General features: G+C 52.0%; 1 protein-coding gene across 2 annotated transcripts in view; it reads right to left on the reverse strand.

Moving 5' to 3' along the window:
- FAM241B (family with sequence similarity 241 member B) overlaps positions 1 to 18,175 on the reverse strand; it is a 161,370-nt gene extending 143,195 nt beyond the window's left edge. Inside the window, exons 1-4 of one of the 2 annotated variants that reach the window (XR_014016739.1) lie at positions 18,103 to 18,175; positions 16,807 to 16,956; positions 15,799 to 16,090; positions 10,161 to 10,300 (exon numbers count right to left, since the gene is read on the reverse strand). Coding sequence is in view for 1 of the 2 variants with exons in the window: in XM_081245001.1 (XP_081101127.1) it covers positions 15,821 to 16,090; positions 16,807 to 16,899 (363 nt within the window). In the remaining variant the exon portion in view is untranslated. Of the gene's footprint in view, positions 1 to 10,160; positions 10,301 to 15,321; positions 16,091 to 16,806; positions 16,957 to 18,102 lie in introns of those variants that run through there. The other variant, XM_081245001.1, reaches the window with a different exon arrangement.
- Between the last annotated feature and the right edge of the window lie 1,703 nt (positions 18,176 to 19,878).

The raw sequence follows: 19,878 nt of genomic DNA on the forward strand, positions 1-19,878 counted from the left end.
CACCCCCAGCCCAAGCACACCCCATCCCTACCACCTTCAGAAACCCACACAGCCAGGGCCTGTCGGGCCTTGCATTTTTCTTTGGAAAATTCCTTGGTTCACTTTGCGTTTATCCTCATGGGTTGCCAACACCCAACACACAAACACACACTCTCATAAAACATAATCATGAAACACACACACAAGCCTTTTTTAAACCTCTGTGGGTTCCCTTCCCTCCTTCCTAGTGTATACACATTCCTTTTAGACATTCCATCATTTTATGCATTATGTATAAACATTATATATGTATTTTTATTCTGCCCTGTCTACCTAATACATCACATACAGTATAAGCATTGTTTGACATATAAACAATGTATAAACATTGTTTGATAGCACAGCTACTTTAAAAGAGAACAAGTGCAGAAAGCCATGCATCGTGGTCTGAGGGTAGGGGTGGAGGGAGACACGAGAAGCCTGGAAAGGCAAGTCCACAGAGCTTTAAGCATTGAACACACAGCACAGGATGCACCCAGCGGCTCTGGCCTGGGGGACATCCCCTCGAGCACCCATTAAGCTCCTCTGGCCTCAGAGGAGGAGACAGATGAGGGCAGATCCCAGATCTACAGCTGGAGGGCAGAGGTTCCTTAAAGAAAAGAATGCAGAAATCCAAAAACAACAAATAGGTACAAAAGTGAAAACTTATTTAGAATGAGAAAATCAAAACAAATTACAAGTTTTAAAAAGCTGACAAATTCCACAAACATCACAAAATCCAAAACGCTATTCCAGACCAGCTTCTGCCTTTGCACAGTTCAAAGCTCATTTCCCTCCCCTCCACCTGCTCTGGGGCCCTTCACATCACCCCAGGAGGCACCTCTGTGCCAGGAACAGGGGGCGGCAAGAATGCATAGGAGCCATTCCCACCCCAGGACGGCCAGCCACAAATGCCACAGCCATGGTGACACGTCTCCTTAAAGCCAAACAGACTCCCCCCAACTCCGTGTCCCTTGAGCCAGACCCCAGTGATGCCCTGACAGGCCCCTGCAAGTGTCAGGCAAAGTGAAGGGAGAACTCAGTGGTCTTAACAGATTGCAGTTAAATTATTTTATTTATGCAATTATTACAAATACCTGTGACCATGGGGACACATTGCAAGGGCCCCTGCTGGGCCTGGGAAGGCTCTGGTGCACTGGGGCACCCTGGGTTTGAAGCCTCATCAGCTTCTGGTGGCACCACCTCTGCTAGAGACCTTCACCCTTCACTTTGTCTGGTGGACTTTGTCACAGTATAAATGTCACTTCCTCCTGAACCCCAACCTACAATAGGGCCTTGCTATTCTCTCTCACAGAACCCTGTATTTTCCCTGTTGAGTATTTTTCATAATTTGTAGCTATATTTTTGTGTGTCTATTGATTGGTGTCTGTCTCTCCCAGCAGATGTCATGTCCCAGAGGGCAGGGACCACATCTGTCCTGTCTACTGTGTGTCCCCAAAGTCTAGTACCCACTAGGCCACTATCCACAATGACAAGGAGAGTAAACAGCGTGCTGCCACGTGGTACACTGTGTAGCGTCAGAATGCCAAGCGCCAAGGTGCTAATGAGCTCCTTCCTCTGCTCTCTGCCCGCTGAGTTACCCCTTCCCAACGGCTAACTACCTGCTAAGTCCAAGCAATGCTCAGAGGTACACAAAGCCTAAAATAAAACAAGAGAAAGGAGGAAACGTTACCAGGGGAGGTTATGGGGAATCATCCACGGAGTATCACACCTTTTATACTGTTTATTAAGGATATGAAAAATATCACACAAAATATGAAAACACAAAAACTGTGTTTTTTGTGGGGGGGGTTGGTTTTTTGTTTCGTTTTTTGGGGAGATTTTTTGTTTTGTTTTGTTTTGTTTTCGAGAAGGATAGCTTTACTGCTTTGCCAGGCAAAGAGGGACATAGCGGGCTCCTGCTGTCGAAAACTATGTGTCCCTTGTGTGTGTTTTGTTTTGAAAAAAATCAGAAAATCCTGGAAGGCTCAAAAGGAAGCAAGACAGACACACAAGATGGAATGGGTTAAACCTTTTTTGTCACACACGAAACACATTACATTACAGATCCTCCTCGATTTACACAATGAAGTTACGTCCAGATAAACCCATTGTAAGTGGAAAATGCATTGAATACACCTCACCTGCTGCACATCATACAATAGCTTAGCTAGCCCACCTTACACATGCTCAGAACACTGACAGTAGCCTACAGCTGGGCAGAATCATCTAATACCAAGCCTATTTTAACGTGTTGAATCTCTCGTGTAATTTATTGAATACTCTGCTAAAAGTGAAAAGCAGAATGGCTGCGTGGGTACAGAATGGCTGTAAGAGTGTCGGCTGCTTACCCCCGTGACGGCATATGGCTGATGGAGCTGCAGCGCTGCTGCCCAGCGTCACATATCGCTAACCCAGGAAAAGATCAAAATGCAAGATTCAAAGTTCAGTTTCGACTAAATGTGTTATCGCTTTTGCACCACTGTGAAGTTGAAAAATTGTTAAGTTGAACCATTGTAAGTTGGGGACCATCTGTATATGAATATTTCCTAGAAATATGAAATTAGGCTAGAAAATAGACTGGCCAAAGAAATGAGAGGAAGAAAGACTGAGGGATGGAGAGAGGGAGGAAAGGAAGGAAGGAGGAAGGATGGAGGAAAAGAGGGAAGGAAGGAAGGAATCATTAAGACCTCAAAATTAGGCAAAATGAGACAAGTTACCTAAAAGACTGTGACGATTCTCAGCCTGAGCTAAAACCGGCTTGTCACATCTGCAGTGAAGTACACCTGATTACAGAACCTTCAGGCTGCACTACCAGGACATGTGCCGTGCAGTGAGTTGCTTTTAGGGAGGGGGACCAGAGCTGGCCACCAGCCCTCACCCCACACCCCAGAAAGGGCTCCTGCCTGCACTCACCTGGACTAAGGGAGGTCTGGCCATCACACATTCAGAGGACAATCCAGGGGCCTCCAGGAGTGGAGGACTGATATTCCTTCGTGTCCCCCAGACCTGTTTCCATGGTGACAGAAGCCCTCATGCCTTGTAAACCAGGAGGGGAAGCAGATCCCAGGTTCCTGGAAGCAGAGCAAGCTCTCCTCCTCCCCGCCCCCAGCCCCTCTGCCCACTCCAGCAGGTCCTTTGTCTACAGCTGTGTCTGTAAACACCTCTCTGCACGCCCCCTCCTCTAGCCCCCGCTTCTCCTGTCTGCAGTGTAGCACATATTCCCCACCCCCCAACTGATCTATTTGGGGAGAATGGGGGAAAACAACACTTTAATTAATCTCCTGCCTTCATTAATTATTGTAATGGCTTTCAACTTGGGGGAGGGAGGGGTCACAACGCGCCTAATATGTTTTTATGTCGACAAACACATTCTCTCCTTGGCAGAGAAAGAGGCCTGCTTGGGGTTTGGGGATGTGGAGTGATTTACAAGGAACATTAACACCAGAGACATTCTCCTGCTACAGATTCATGGGTTGGCTTTCTGTGGTGACTTGAACTCTCACTCTCACCCTCTTCCTCTCCCCTTAAGATCCCTGCCTCCTCGCCTCACTTTTCCCCCTATCCTAATACTCTTCTTCCCTCTCTTAATCCACCTCTTTTTCCCGTGGTCACATCCCTCTTTTCCCCACCACACCCCTCTTGCTGCCTCTCGCCTTCTTGCCAAAGCTGAGGACTCTTGGGGAGCACGGCTGATGAGCGGAAGCTCTTGGGCTGACATCGTTTGCTGCAAGCAATGGGGCCAGGGTCCTGAAGGGCACTGTGGGCAGGAAAGGTGGGAACCGGGTCTGCTTTGCCCTGTTTCTCTGTGGAGACCCCTCAGCCCAGCCTCTAGCCGTGTCTTACTCTCCCCATTAGAACGGGAGAAGGTTACCAGGGGAACCCTGAGTAAACAGAATGCTTTCCAGGCCTTTGTGGCCCTGGGCGGGGAAGCCCACTGGAGAAGTCTTCCAGGTCTGCCATCAGTGGGAAAAAGGCCATTTGGGTTGGCAGAATTTCTGGAGAGGAGGAAGGAGATGAAGCTAAGAAAAACAGTTCCACAAATCACTCTTCAATGAGGTGAGTCTCCACAGCAACCTGCCCAGGGCTGAGAACCACAGAGGCAGGAGATGCACTGTTGCCATGGAAACCACATCCTAGAAACCCACTGGTATTGGTCCCTGTTTGCATTTGCAGATAAGGTGCTGGGGGCAGGGGCTAGACCTGCAGGGTCCCTCAGAGGAACAGGATGGAGGAGAGAGGGAGAAAAGAGGGGAGAGAGACGAGGGGTAGGAAAGAGAGGCAAGAGGGGAGAGAAGATGGAGAGAAGGAGAGAGAGGGTGATAGAAGGAAGGAGGGAGGAGAGGAAGGTTCTAGGAACCAGAGAGCCTCTCAGGGGGATCCTGAGTTCTCTGGGCTTTGCCCAGAAGAGGAGGAAGTGCCCTGTGCACTCAGTATGGGCATGTACAAGTGAGTTGAGGGGAAGGGGACTGAGCTGAAGCCCAGGCTGAACCTCACGTCAGTTGGAGCCGAGGCACCCACTTGTCCTCATTGCTTTTACTCCATCATTGTTCAAAATGAGTAAATGAAGCACACCCTGGGGTGCCTGCTCACTGACCACAGAACAACCCCCCAAAGGGTCTGGAACCAGAGGAACCCCACTTGGGGCCTCCGGTCCCTCCTCCCCCAGGGCGCCCAAGCACAGGGGTTCCAGAGGGAAGGTGATTGGAAGTGGGCCCCAAAGCCAGCCTCTTCCCTAATTACTCCCAGACACGGGTCTGTGGTTCCCTTTTTCTGGGAGTTAAGTGTCCACTGTGTGCCTAGCGCCACCTGCTGGTGACCACTGGGAGCAAGACAGCAGTGACTAGAATTGGCCGGGCCCAGTGTGGCCCCCACCACTGAGCCTCGGCAACCTCTTCAAGCCGGGGGTCAAACTGGTACCCTCCTCCACGCCCCCTCGGACGGCCTGTGGGCCAGATGAACTCTTCAGTCAAATGAGCCACAGTCGCATTTGGTGTCTGATCTTGGCAAGTCAATTCCCTCTCTGGGCTCCCATGTCCCATCTGTGCGCAATGAAGGTCTAGAAGGGCTCTTTATGGCTTGGATAGTCTGATTCCTTGACTCAAGCCAGAATTTAGCTCCTATCTGGAATATTTCTTTGAGTCCAGAACCCCTCCCCCAATGTACTGTTCCTTGGACTGGGGGCTCTGTAAGCCCCACGTGGTTCAAGGGCAGCCTGGAAGGCACCAGAGTTTCCCCGTCACCCTCCCTTCACCAAGTGGGCCCCGCTGAGAGGGAAGCAAAAGCTTAAGCACCGTAACACACAGCACCCACTACAAGACATGTCCCAGGCCCTGCAATCCCACCTACCCCTCCTCTGTAGTCTGAGAAAGCTCCCGGGTCCACAAAGGCTCCTAAAAAACTGTTAGAGGGTAAGGAAAGCTGGGGAACCAGCATTCTCCCAATCAATGTTGGTGCCTACCACATCTGCAGGAGAGATGCCACTTTGGGACATGGTGCCAAATGCATAAGGCTTCCTGAGCCCCTGTGATTGCATCAATGCCTGCTGAGCTGTCTGCTGCAACCAAGAGAGCCAGGGCTGCAGTGGGGGAGGTCTGGAGGCAGTGGTGGGCACACTGCTAGCCCAGAAAGGCAGGACGTGAGTGAATACAGGACTTGCGTCAGGAGAGCCAAGTCCAAATCACAGCTTTCACATTTAGTAGTTCCATGACCTGGTGCCATTTTCCCATTTGCCAATTGTAGATAACAGCAGTATCTACCTCCCAGAGTTCTGATGAGGATTAAAATGAGATAATGCATGTGAAGCCCTTAGCACAGGGCCTGGCCCATAGCAGCACTCACCATTACAGACTCAATTCAGAAACTCTGGATTTGGACCAGGCCAACTCTGACTCATCATAATATTAACAACATGTATAAAGTGTTCCTCCTATTAATAACTATTCGTGGAGCACCTACTATGTGCCAGGCACAGTGCTGGACAACAGGGCTAGAGCAACAGAGAAGACAGATATGATGCCAGACTTCATGGAGTTTCTAGTCTGGTGAGAGGCAAGGGAGAGTGGTAGATGGTCATCAAACAAATAATGACACAAAGAATAAATTACTCTCCATTCTGAAAGGGAAGCAAAAGTGCCAAGGGAGCATATAACTGGAGAGATGACCAGATCTGGGTGGTTAGGGATGATTAATCTTTGCCTCTCCCTCCTTCATGCTGACTGGAATGAGGACATGATGGCTGGAGTTTAGCAACCATCTTGGACTATGAGGCAGGGCTGCTGGATAAGAGGGACCTACATGCCTGATGACTTTGTGAAGGTGTCCAAACCCTCTCTGTATTGTCTAATTCTGATGTTTTTATTCAGTTTCTTGATAGAAAATGATTTTAATCTTCTTTAAGAACAGTATTGTTTTAGTTTTTAATTATCCTTATCCTCGAAAAGCTCTGAACCACTGGACCGGGATTAGTAATGAACATGCTGCCTCTTCATTCAACTGTAAGAATGTTGGGGGCAGAGGGAGTCTCCAGCCCAGGACTTTCCTCATAGGAGAGTGTTTGTAGAGTTTTGTTGAGTGGGAAGGAGTTAACAAGAGACAAAAATCATGGACAGATAAATTGAAGTTGGATGTAAATGTGGGGCAAGAAACCCAAACCATTTCAAGCAGTGTCCGAGGACAGAGCAAAAGGAAGGTGGTACAGAGAAATTCAGCAGCCAAGGACAGGACCTAGCAGAACAAGAGCCGAAGGACTTGAACCCAGGGAAAGAACTGACCTCCAGAACAAAATACTTTTGGGGTGTTAGAGGGCTCCTCAGGGATGGCTTGAAGTTGACCCTGACCTTGAATGTAATGTCTAGGGAAGACAGCAGAGACCTGGGTTTAAATCCTGCTGTGTCGCTTACTAGCTGGATGAGTTTAGATAACTTGCTCGGCCTCTCTGAGTTTCCGTTTACTCATAAAACAGTAAAAATAGATGGAATGATATGTATGAACTCCCCCTGCCCCGACCCCCATGTCACTACCTGGCATGTTGTGGCACCCAATCAATCATAATAATGTCCAACAATCTTTCAGGTGCTGTGGTGGATGGACTTTCAGGTGGCCACATGATCTGGCCTCCTGATGTTCAGGTTTTCCTGGGATCCCTTCCCCTCAAGTGTAGGCGGGCCCTGGGACTTGCTTCTAACCAACAGAGTGTGGCAAAGGTGACCGGATGTCTCTCCCATGATTGTATTAAGTTATGTAAGACTCGGTCTTGCTGGTGGACTTGCTCAAGAGTCTCTCTCCATTGCTGGCTTTGAAGAAAGAGCTGCCACGAGTCCTACAGCAGCAAGAAAGTGCAGTCTGCCAATAAATACCCTGAAGAGCTTGAAAGCGTACTGTTCCCAGTCGAGCCTCTAGGTGAGAGCCCAGTCCTGGGGTTCCTGTTTGCAGCCTTGCAGAAGACCTGGCTAAGCCACACCCAGAAACTGAAGTGATAAACATGTTGCTTAAGTGCTAAGTGTTTGGTAATTTGTCACATGCAGAGAAGGGGAATACAGGTGCTATATCAAGAGTATTTTATGCAGTATTTAAGGAATATATCACTTCACTTTCATCAGCACATCAACTCTAATAGGGGGTATTATTACCCCTACTTATAGAGAGGAAACTAAGGCTGAGGAAAGGGGCTTGACTTCCCAAGGCCACATGGCAACTGGGGAAGAGGGAGCTGTGACACAGGCTCTAGAGACTACACAGTGAAGAGCCCTGTGACTGGCCTGCCGGCAGCAACATTAGCTTCACCATGCACAGTGCTGTGCAGCCACGTGAAGGCCTTTAGGCAAATGCTCTCTGCCCAGTTCTCCACAGACCCCACCCCTCCCTATGGCCTGGTCCCCAGCTGTTTCACATGGTTCTCTCAGCCACCTGCCAGGCTCCTGAAGGCATTTGAGTCTCCAACCCCATATAACTAGGGCACTGGGAGTTAGAGGCCACATAGAGTAGGTCCTGTTTCCTCAAGGGTTTGGGAGCAAAGGGCAAGAGCCGAACTACCCGGGGAATGGAGCAGAGAAAACAAGGTAGCAAGCATCCCCAGGGCAATTCCCTTCCTGAGCTGTGAGGCCACAATGCATCATTTTCATGACATCTGTGTATGGTGACGTCAGGGTCGCTGCACCCTCCACACCCCAGGGCTGGGCCTGGTTTAAGGACCCCCACCCCAGGGAGCAGTGCAGCAGAAGGATAGGGATGCATGGAGACTACAGCCTTAGAGGGGACCCTCCAGCTCCTGAGGCAGGGGCAGCGAAGGGGCCACGGGACTAGGGGAGTCCTCATCTGGTGGTCTCCATGGAAGGGTTACTGCTTCATTTAGAGAAACACAGAGACACAGGCAGCCAGCACAGCAAGCCCCAGGAGCCCTGACTCAGGGCTGCACTTACACTGTTGACATAGGTTCTTTCCTTCCTTCCTTCCTTCTTCCCTCCCTCCTGTCCTCCTTCCCTATTTCCTCCCTCCCTCTCTTTCAACCACTTGTGCTGGGGGTGGACAAGGGGGGACTGTCTGTATTTATAACTTGAGAATTAAGGCCAAGTGCCCAGGTGATATTATTTTTCCCGATCCACTGGAAGTCACAGGATCCACCCAGCCAAGGCAGGAAGGGTGAGCTCTGCCCTTGGGTCGCCCTTCTCCTTTCACTTTGGCTGGTCGCTTGTGCCTTCTCATGCAATTCACTCAATGATCCCTAAGCTCTGATTAGGGCCCAGCCTTCATCAGGGGCTGGGAGCACAAAAAAGAACCAAGTAGTGTGTGAAAGGACAGGCACCACAGACCCCATTCCCCACGGCGAGAGAGGCTTCTGCCAGGAGGAAGTCTGGCCAGCCCAGCCCGGCTTCTAGGGCTGGATCCCACACTGCAAGTTTTAAAGCTGCCCACCCAGGTGAATCTATTGTGCGGCAGGGGTTGAGAATCACTGTCAGGGAAGGGAACACTCTGTCTCAGGCATCTGTGGTTGCCTTGTCCCTTCCCTTGCTGAAAGCATCTGGATTTTAGTCCCTTCATCAGAAGAAGATGGTTTCTCAGGATTAGGTGAGCTCAAAGTTGCAAAAGAAACACCTCCCCTAGGCTGCAGCAGGCTCTAGCCCAGGCCAGTGCCTCAGAGGCAAACTTCGTAGCTGCAGTATACTGGTAAGTGCCATATTGGAAATGTTCTCAGTTTTTTTTCTCCCGAAATTTCAAAAGCAAATTACATTTTGAACACTGTTGGCTAAGTACAGCCAGTTTTCACCAATGAGCACTGCAAGAAGGGATCCAATACAAACCATCACCACGGCATGCTGCTACACACCAGGTACTATATACGTCTACCATCTGGACCTCACAACAGCTCTCAATGACACCTCCCCATTTCACAGATGAGGAAGCTGAGGCACACAACTAGCAAGTGGGAGATCTGACTCCCTTACTCCTTGCCTCCTATGAAAAAGACAAGCACTAGACAAGGGACACTGTGTCCTGAATGACACCAGATCACAAAATCACATTTATCAAAGCAAACTGGGCTGAGTGAAGACAGGTGAGTGTGGAAGTGCTGGTGGGCACTGCAGTGGGCGGGCTGCCCTACACACAGCTCCCCCCAGACCCAATCTAGAGAGAGCCCAGCCTTAGAGAACAAACGAGTCTCTCCCGCTGGGGCCACCTCCGTGATGACAGCAAGCCTGGACTCGAAAATCACCCAGTGTGAGACTTCTCATTCCAACTCCTGCCCTGGAGGCTCAAGTACCAGGGGCTCTTCTTCAAAACAGGCCCAAGGCCCTTGGTGACAGAGTCTCTTCCTGGGGGCCTCAGCCACCCTGCACCTTCCCCCCTCCCCTCCCTTCCTCTCCCCTCCCCTAGGGGTCCCAGCCCAGATCTGCCACCTCTGTGCAACCACGTGTGAGTTGCTTTAACCTCTCCAAGCCTCAGAGTCACCATCTGTGAAAAAGGGAAAAACATCTATTTTTCTTTGTGGGAAGATGAAACGAGACAAGGGTCTTACCCCAGGATGAGACCATAGTAAATTAATTCCAGTGGAATCGCATGTACTCTCCACGAGAAACCCGAGTTCTGCTATCACGGAAATGCAAGGCAATCGTAAGCCTGGGCTGGCTGAGCGGAGCATTCACCTGGGGCAGGAGGAAGGATGATTTGATGGAGAGATGGAGGTCATGCTCCTGCAGAGACATTCCACCAGGTGGCGCCATGGTACAACATTCACAGCCCTTCAGGCCGCCACACCAGGATCGCTGGGGTCTCCAGGGTCTTCCTGTACAAGGAGAACAGGGCTTCATTCAGTCAGAGCTAAAGCAAGCCTGAGGCTGTGTCATTCTTCACAGCATCCCTCCATCTCCTTCATCTAGATCTTCATCAAAAGTGTCGTGGGAAGGGGGTGGGGGCACAGGAACAGTGACAGTGGCAATGCCAGGCCATGTCAGCAGCAAAGTCCATCAAGCACTTACTATGGGCAAGGCCCTCTGGTAGGTACTGTCGAGTTTTAGAGCTGAGAGGGGCCTTCAAGGAAATCCACCCTTGCCCCTTTGTTTTTCCAGAATGGAAGGAGGCCAGGGGAGGGTCACGCCTGTCTGTTAGAGGTGGTGGAGAGGCCCGCCAGGCTCACCTTAGGGTGCAGCCTGACTCAGGAGGACAGGTTTCAGGTGAGGCCACCATACCTCCTCCCCTCCTCCTTGCTGAGCTGAGCCAGACAAAGCCAGGGGAAGACAGGAAAGGCATCCCATCCGACTGCAAAGGGAACAGAGAAAATGAACTGGGTGTGACTTCCTAGGCTATTCCTGCCTCACCCTGTCCTGGGACACAGGACACTCTTCCTGAATGTCTGCTGAACAGACTGCAGACCTAGGACCAAGTTTAAACCATCCAGGGAGCTTCCTCCTCCAGCCCTGAAGAAGGGGGACATTTCTGTCAGGACCCCCTCATTTCAGAGAAACAGCCCCATGGAGTGGTTCAAGGTCAGTGCTGCAAGGCCCTTGGGGGTCAACTGGGTCAACCCCCTGTGGTACAGATGATTCCGTTGAGAGCAAAAGAGGGTCAACAACTCACCTCAATACCAAAACTCTATAGAATGAGGCAGCTTTCTATGCACTAATATGAAATGTGTCCAGGATACTGTTACGTAAAAAAGAGAGGGCAGAAAATGTGTCTAATTTTCCATTATTTATATTAAAAAAGAAGACAAAATTAGTATATTTATGTTTGCACATAATTGCATAAATAAGTTCTGGAAGGATTTAAAAGATGCTAAGAACAGTAGTTATAGGGTTGGAGGGGGGGATGCATGGATGGATGGATGGGACAGGGGAGGGAGGGAGACTTTGTCCGTATGCATTTGTACATCGCTTGATCTTTGTTTGTTTGTTTTTTTTTTTTTTTTGCATTACACGGGCCTCTCACCGTTGCGGCCTCTCCCATTGCGGAGCACAGGCTCCGGACGCGCAGGCTCAGCGGCCGTGGCTCACGGGCTCAGCCGCTCCGCGGCATGTGGGATCTTCCCGGACGGGGGCACGAACCCGTGTCCCCTGCATCAGCAGGCGGACTCTCAACCACTGCGCCACCAGGGAAGCCCCGCTTGATCTTTGAACCATGCAAATGAATTCTGTTCCAAAGACTACATTTTAAAAATAGTTTGCCCAAGATCATACAGTGTTTCCCACAGTTGTAGGTAGGATGCTTTTACATGAAATGATCTGGGGTGCACAAGGTGACTGTAAGCAATTCACAAACACAGCACTGAATCATTCAGTGAGAAAGCCATTCCCTTTTCATTTCTCTTCAGTCTTCTGAATCCGTCAGGGGGAATGTCTCAGTGAGATGCTTGTAGGTCTTTAATACCTTTCTAAATCCTGGTAAACTGCCTTTTTAACAAAGAAAAAAGGCATCAGGCTTAGAGCCTTGGTTGACAGCGGCAGCTACCTAAAGGGTGAAAATGGAATCATGTTATTTTCTCTACACTGAATTTACTTGTACTAATACCTACTAGGAATGGCAAGTAACATTGGTCTTCAATTTGCAACAGCAATATGAGTCTTCCTTTTTGAAATATTTTAAGCAAATTGTATGTTGCTCTAAAGAAAACTATTACATAAACCCTAATGCCATTGCTCAGTGAATATGGTATTATCAAGTGCTAACCTTGCACCAGAAACTGCTAAGTGCTTCCCATGAATTAATATACTGATCCTCCCATCCCTGGGAGGTGCAGATGAGGACACAGAGAGGCAGGGAGAATGTGGACCTTGCCTAAGGTCACTGGCTGACTGGAGGTGGAGCTGGAATTTGAACCCAGGAATCCAGCCTCCTGTAGGGCCCGACACCAGAGGGACTAAAAGCTGGTGGCCCAGTGAATGCAGACCAGCCCTCCCCGCTCCAGCCGTTGTCAGCCTGCACTTTAGGTAGTTGCCCTAAAGGCTCAGCCTCATTTGAACAGCTTTATCTTCCTCCTCCCAAGCTCTGGGTCCCTAAAGCCAAATGGTTTCAGCTCTGCCTCCACCCCCTAACCAAAGGATTACACACACACACACACACACACACACACACACACACACACACCTGCAATTCCACTGAAGCACTCCATCTGCTTCCTGAACTGTCTCACTCTTTGGGGTCCCAGGCAGCAGCACAAGGAGGGCTAAGCTCTGCTTCTCCCACCGTCGTGCCCTGCTAGACAGGTTGCAGGCTTCTCTCTCCATCTGGTTTTGGGGGTAAAGCCCTCTGCCTCCCTCACCCTCACCTGTACCATCCTTCAGGGACCCTACATGAGGTAACTGGATTTCTCCCCTTGCCATTTTGCTGTGAAACGTCATGCATTCAGGAAAGCAGGGAAGAGAGCTGCACCCTATTGAATGGCTGTGGCCCACAGCTGGGAAGCTACGGAGGCCACCCAGCTGGGCAGCTGCAGCCAGCATCCTCACACCTACCCTGTGCCCTCCACCCTCACAGAGCTGATCTAGTGGTCACAGTGGGTCCCCGCAGGTAGTGAGGCCTGTTCCCGCCCTGCCTCTCTCCTCTCTCCGGGCCACAGGCACCCTCTGCACAGTCAGGAGATGAACCACCTCTCACTCACAACCCTCCATCAGAATCACCTGGAGGGCTTTGTAAGAGGCAGGCTCTGGACCACATCCCTCAGTGCTTCTGAGAAAGTCTATGGTGATGCCTGGGAATCTGCACCTGAAACAAGTCTGGAGGTGATGCTGACATATACCAAAGGTGAACAGAGGAGTGGTCGAGCGTGTGGGCTTGGCCTCAGTCTGCATCCTAGCTCCACCCCCTGCTCACCTGGGGGTGGGAGGGGTGCGGGAGTCCTGGGGGCGAGTTATAAATGCTCTACAGTGTGCTCAGCAGTGAAATGAGGATGACAGTGATTGTACCTCGATCATAAAGTTCTAGTGACAATTAAATGACACCGAGTGCTTAGCACAGTGTCAGGCACACAGCACACTTGGCAAATTCCTCCTGTCCTGACACTCGAGACCTGCAACAAGCCCCTCAGCTTCCAGGAGCGAGAGAAGCAGCTGCACTTCTTCTCCAACAGGAGAAGGTGGGTGGATGGTGACACTGGTCTTAGAAGACCAGCTCTACCCCAGCTGGGGGTCCTCGGAGCTTGGGACATGGTGGCTGCTCTGACTGAGCCCACAGCACAGGAGCTGTGGTCCAAGGCGGAGCATCCGAGGAGGAGGTGCTGGAGCTGGAGAAGTCCTCCCCATGCCCTCTGCCCATCTCCCTCACCCACTGCACTGAGGGTGATCCCTGAGGCTCCAGGTGGCAGGAGGGACCCAGAGGGACCATCACCCCTCCTTAGAGATGAGGAACAAGGCCCAAGAGACTAAGTGAGCTGTCCAAGGTCATGGACCCACAAAGCAGAGCAGGGCCTACAAGCTTCCTCCAGGGTCCAGCCGGCCAGGGTTGGGGAGCCTTCTCTGCCCTCAAGGTCAGGTGTCCTTGGGCAGAAGCTCTTGACCACCACACCAGGGTTTTTCCTCAACTCACAGAGCCAGAGTCCCCAGTCAGGGAGCCCAAGTCCCTGCCTCTGGCAAAAGGCCCAGGAAGAGCCCTGGAGGCAGCAAATCACGTAGCTCTCTCTCAGGCGCAGTGTCTCTTCTGGCAATATGGAACTGTGGTCCCCACCGGCAGGCTAGCTGGAGGGCGGGGAGGGGTACAGCGTGCAGAGCAAAGGGCTTGGAACTTGTGGAAGGAAGGGCCCAGGAGGCCGCTCGTCCTGGGAGATGGGAGTAGCAACAGACAGTGGGACCCCAGCAGCTCCTCACCAGGTGGCCCCAACCAGGGAGTCAAGCAACCCCACGGGGGGTGGGAGTTATTTCCAGCCCCATGGAGGCAGCGGAGGCATGGTGTGAACCCCGCTGTGGCTCACGAGGCAGCCAGGCCGCAAATCCAACCTGACACAGAGACACAGGGCTCCAAGGATTAGCCCTAGAGATTAGCAGAAACCTCCCTTGAAATCTGCCCCCAAGGTGGCCCAGTCTGGGGGATACCGTCACGCAGCACGCAGGGCGGCGGTGGTGGGGGCAGAGGAGGCAGGGCCCACCCTCCTCAGCAAGCCTCCGGCTAGGATGCGCACTAGGCCAAGGTGGCCCTTGGCCTCTCTCAGGGGCCCATCGGGCTCTGCATCTGGCCACCCAGCCAGGCAACAAGCCTCTACCTGCTCAGAACATGCCTGCACCATGATTTCTGACTGCAGGCAGGCGAGAGCCCACTGAAGGGCATTCACACAGGAGGTGGAGACGCGGCCCCCAGACGGCTTATAGCAGCTCCACGGGCTGCACAACCCCAGGGGGCGCCTTCCCTCAGCACGCTGCTTCCGCCGACGCAGACTTTCGGACCCTGAACCTTGAGAAGTGAGGCAGAGTGTTCGTTAGCAAACCGCCCAGAGCCCGAGGGGCACAGGGAAGGTTGGCTGAGGAAAGGAGGGTCGAGAGGTGGGCCCCTGGGCCCCCGCCCCGGGCCACTGCAACCAGCGCAGCTCTGTTGGGTCTGTGTCACACCACCCCGGACAAGGCCAACATCTCAGGGTAAGCCAGAGTTATCCAGGCATCGGTCAAGGGGCCCAAGTCCAGGCTTCACCTGGCCCCCTGCCCCTGCTCTCAGAGCCCATCAGGAAAAGGTGAGAAACCACCCTCCAAGGTCAAATGCCCCCCTCTACCTGGTCCCCAATCCCAATTCCTCTCAAACCACTTTCTCCACGTCTTCCAGATCTACATGCAGTTGTACAATTATTTACGAATGTCTTTACATGGACTCACTTTGACTTAAATTTCTTTATTGAAAACGCCACCACAATAAGTAGAATACCAGTACCACTTGTCATAAATAAAAGGTAGCCAATAAAAATATACCATTAAGACAAAACAGAGCTATAAAAGTCTGGAAACCTTTCCCACCTGCCCTAAGCTCAAGGCCTGCTTCCTAGTAATGGGGAAGTCAGCCTGCGTTCCAGACGCATGAGAATGTACTGGCACACAGCAGAGACTTTCTTCTTGGGTTGGGTGAGAATTGGAGAGGGAATCCCTTTCTTGCTCTGACTTTGTGCTTAATGCCCGATACTACCAAAATGCATCTCCAGGGAATGAGCGTATCACCTGATCCTTTGGGAATGTTGGACTAGAGGCTCCCTCTGCCTCATGCTTAACACAACATGGAAACATGCTCTCTGAGCACACGTTCAAGGCACCAGTGAAGCTCCTCCCCAGGTGCCTGCTCTCACACCGAGGCCCAGCAGCTCCCTCTCCCACACACCTGCTCCAGCAGCCCCCGGAGGTCACCGCTGGCTCAGGTGGGACACCAGGTAGACGATGCCCACCAGCAGGAGTCCACGCACACCGAGCATTAGGAGCAGGAAGACGAGCAGGATGGAGGTCACTGGCTCCACGGCGTGGTTGCCCAGATGCCACTGGGGGAAGCCCATGTTCATCAGCTGCCGGTTGAGGTCACTGAAGGGGGACTGAGCGGCACCCAGCCTGGCGCCTGCCTGCTGCTGGCGAGGGCCAGGACCCCCCAGTGGGGCGCCATGGCCCCTATTGAGAAAGCTCTGGAAGGTGAAGACAGAGAGAGACGAATGAATCCAGAGAGAGCTTCCCTGGAGTGGAGGCACCAGAGGCAGGAGGGCACCCTCTGGGTGGGGCCCTGCTCTCCCCTACGGCCACCCAGGGCCATGCCCTCCTTTCTCAGCAATCCTCACATGCCACCCATGGGGAGCCCAACCACTGAGTCGCAAGCTCTCAGAGCACAGAAAATGCCAGTCCGTGTTCCCTATGTCACGTCAGGGAGAAGATGCCCGGGACAGAGAAGAGGAAGGGGGCAAGGAGGGTGGGACTACACCCAGGGCACAGCATCTGGGCAGGCATTTTTAACACTCCTCACTCCTTCCTTTAAACCCATCATTGTGTGGCCGTGCGTTCCTCTTCTCCACTTACTCTCCAGCTTCCCTCTCATCCAACAGACTCTAAAAGATGCTGGCTCCAGTGGGGGTTGCTGCCCAGGTTAAGGGAGAGACAGCTCTTGGGTTTGAAGTCTGGGAAGGCTGCCTGGAGGAAGGAGAGCTGGGGAGGCAGGGAGCTGGGCAACCAATCTACTGGGGCTTTCCCCAAGTCTTAAACCCCCATGCTGCTCAGCCTGGCTCTCTGCAAAGAGGACTTTGGGCTAGAGAAGGTTAATCACCAGTAAGGCAGCTTCTGGGAGCTAAGGAGTAACTGGTACAGAGGACGGGAGGCCAGCTGCTCCCCTCCACAGGGGCCGGGCGACTACCTGTCGAGGGGTGCTGCTGCGTGGCTGGGTAGTGTTCCTCACACGGGGGTCATCGTCCTGCACAATTTCCCCATTGGCCAAGATCCGAACCATCCTTCCAGGAGCTATGGGTTCCTGCTGGGCTGCACCTTTCCCCAGATCTCAAAACACCTGAAGGAAAAAATTTACCAAAGTTAAAGAGATGCTTGCTTTCAGTGGGAGAAACTGCAATTCTGGGTGCTCACATTGGTGACCCATGCTGAGTAGGCAGTGTGTCTAACTAATAAAAAGGAGAGAAATAAATACAAGTTGTTTGCCAAGCAAAAATCTTTCAGACTTTGAGTCCACTAGGAAAACTATCAAAAAGATTCTTGGAGAAGGAAGTTTTATTATTAACCACCACCTCCAGCAACAATAGGGGTAACAACCCTTGCTGGGGCCCAGGCCCTGTGGAAAGTCCACCCAGGCTCAGCTCACTTACACCTCCCAACACTCCTCCAGGGCAGATACAGCTAGGGACCCAGAGGGGCTTACCTCACTCACCCAGGACCATTCATCCATGGGCAGCAGAGAAAGAGCATGAAGCCAGGAACTCTGGCCCTAGTAGGGAGTCCAGGACACCAGGATCCCCAGTGTCTCCATTTCCCTTCCGTTAAAAAATGGTCCAGGGAGATGCTAAGGACTCAGGCCTTCTCCCCGCAGGAGATAGGGCCCACTTCAGAGCTACTTTCCTGCAGAGGGCACACTCTCACTTGTCCCTCACCTCTCAGGTAACACCAGGCGGGCACGGCCAGCTTTCCCGAAATATGGGATGAGGGATGCTGCTGAGGTCCCACTCACAGACCACAAGGGGGTCCATGGGCTGGAAATGGGGGCCTTTCCACGCCTCTCCCGAATCTGGGTAAAGGCCATCATTTTTCTCAGAAGATGAGCCAGTTTTCGTCTAAATTCTCAAGAGCACTCGTGACACACACGCCAAAAGAGGTTAAGAGCCCTTGTTCTCTCGCCGGTGGCCTGAGCTGGCGGGTCCCCATTTTGAAGCCTGCTGGCCCTTGCAGAAGGCCAAGCGGGTCCAAAGGGTCCTCCGCAGTCCTTTTGTGCTTTGTTATCCCGCCCCGCTGGGTGGGCTGAGGGTGCGGCAGGCCCTCCCTGCACCTGACACTAAGTGGGGATGGGGGTGGGGAATGGGGATGGCGGGGCTTGCTGCCGGGGTAGGAGAGGCCGCTGCCCGGGCCGCGGAGCCCGACTCCGAGACCAGGCCCGGGGTAGGGGAGGGATGCGCCCTCGTTCTCCCGCGCCCAGGGCCCGGACACTCACCTACGGGCGTGGCTCCCGGACCTAGACGGCGTCCAGTCCCCGCGGCTCCCAGGCCGCTTCCTCCCACCTGACCTCAGAGGAAGCGCGCGCAGCAGCCATACGGCCCCGCAGGTGGCTCAGCAGCTCCCTCTGTAGGCCTCTGGGGGAATTGCAGCTGCCGGACCCTGGGCGGCGCAGGGAGCGGGAGAGAGAAAGAGGGTGGGAGAAGAACGAAGATAGGACCGGGTGGACCACAGGGCAGGTTGGGAGGAGACTAGTGCGGAGGAAGAAGGAAAGCAAAGAGAAGGGAGAAGAAGAGGAGGAGGAAAAACCTACGGGGGGGTGGGGGGGCCCTCTGGCCTGGGTGGCACAGGCTCAGCCCACCCGTATGGGTTTGCTGAGCCCGCTCAGCGGATGCCCCTTAAGTAGGACCCAGCCCTGTCCTCAAGGAACTCCAGCTCCTGTTCCAGTGTGGAACCTCCCAGTGGGGAAGACGACACATGAACCACAGGGCAAGTGCAACTAACTGCAACGTGAAGGAAGGCAGGCTTCCTAGAGAGGTGGCCTTTGAACTGGGGCAAGAAGGGTAGGTAGGAGTTTACCTGTCAGCAAATAAGGAAGGGCACCTGGCAAAGGAGTGAACGATAAACCTCTGCCTCTTTCCCCGTGTTTTCACCCCCCACCCCCGCCCACCTTCATAAGCTTCTCCCTGTGGGCCTGTTCACCAGTGGAAGAGAATAAGCTCAGCAATCCCACAACTTGAGTCAGACTCTGGCAAGTTTCAGAGCTGCTCAGTCTCCTCATCTGCAAAATGGGGCCACACATAGCAGTTTCCTTCAGGATTGCTGTGAAGATTAAGAATAAGAGTCTCTGGCACATGGCAAGTGTTGATAACCATTTGTTATGATTATCAAGCAGTAGATGTTTCTAGGAGCAGATATTTATTAAGCATATATAGACCTAGATGCTCACTAGCCCCTGGGTGGGGCAACAGAAAGATTGAGACTTAGACCTTGCCTCAAGGGCTCATCTTCTGCCACCACGGTTTAATTATTTGATTATGAAAACTTATCAGTAAAAAATGTTGAGCAGGACCCCTGATATCTGTATCTTATTTGTGTATTATTTATTTGTTTGTTTATAAATTATACATGTGTGCTATGAGAGCAGATTGGCATTGTGGATAAAGGGTGGATGCTAGAGCCAGCCTGGGTTGGAATCTGGCACAGCTGCCTTCTGGTGGTGTGATGGGCCAGTTACTCAACCTCTCTGGCCTCAGTTCCTTCATCTGTAAAATGCGGATAATAACAGTACCCACTTCATCAAGTTTTTGTGAAGCACTAAGTACTTAGTGTAAAGTGTTTAGATGAAAGCCTGGCCACAGTATGTTCTCAGTAGTCACTGTCATTGCTACTGCTCCACCACATTAAGTACTACATTGTAAAGCATATACATTAGAAAAGAATAGGATTTCAAAAAAATATAAACTGAAATCCTAATACTTTCTTCCTACACTCTTGCTGCAGGTGGGTATAGTGCATACATAGAAGGGGTAATCCCAAGGCCGGATGCCCGATTTTCAGAGGTGGTCTGTGGATCTCAAAACTGTCTGCACATTGGAATTACCTGTGATGTTTAAAAACAATCCCAATGCCTGAGTCCCACCCCAGAGGTGACAGTGCCATTGATGTGGGATACAACCTGGGCATGAAGAGGTTTTAAAAAACAAATTCCAGGTGATTCTAATGAACAGCCAGGACAGAGAACCACTACCTTCCATGAACTGAGCTCCATACG

Source organism: Mesoplodon bidens (assembly GCF_964165515.1).
Source record: "Mesoplodon bidens genome assembly, chromosome: 1".
NCBI lineage: Eukaryota > Metazoa > Chordata > Mammalia > Artiodactyla > Ziphiidae > Mesoplodon > Mesoplodon bidens.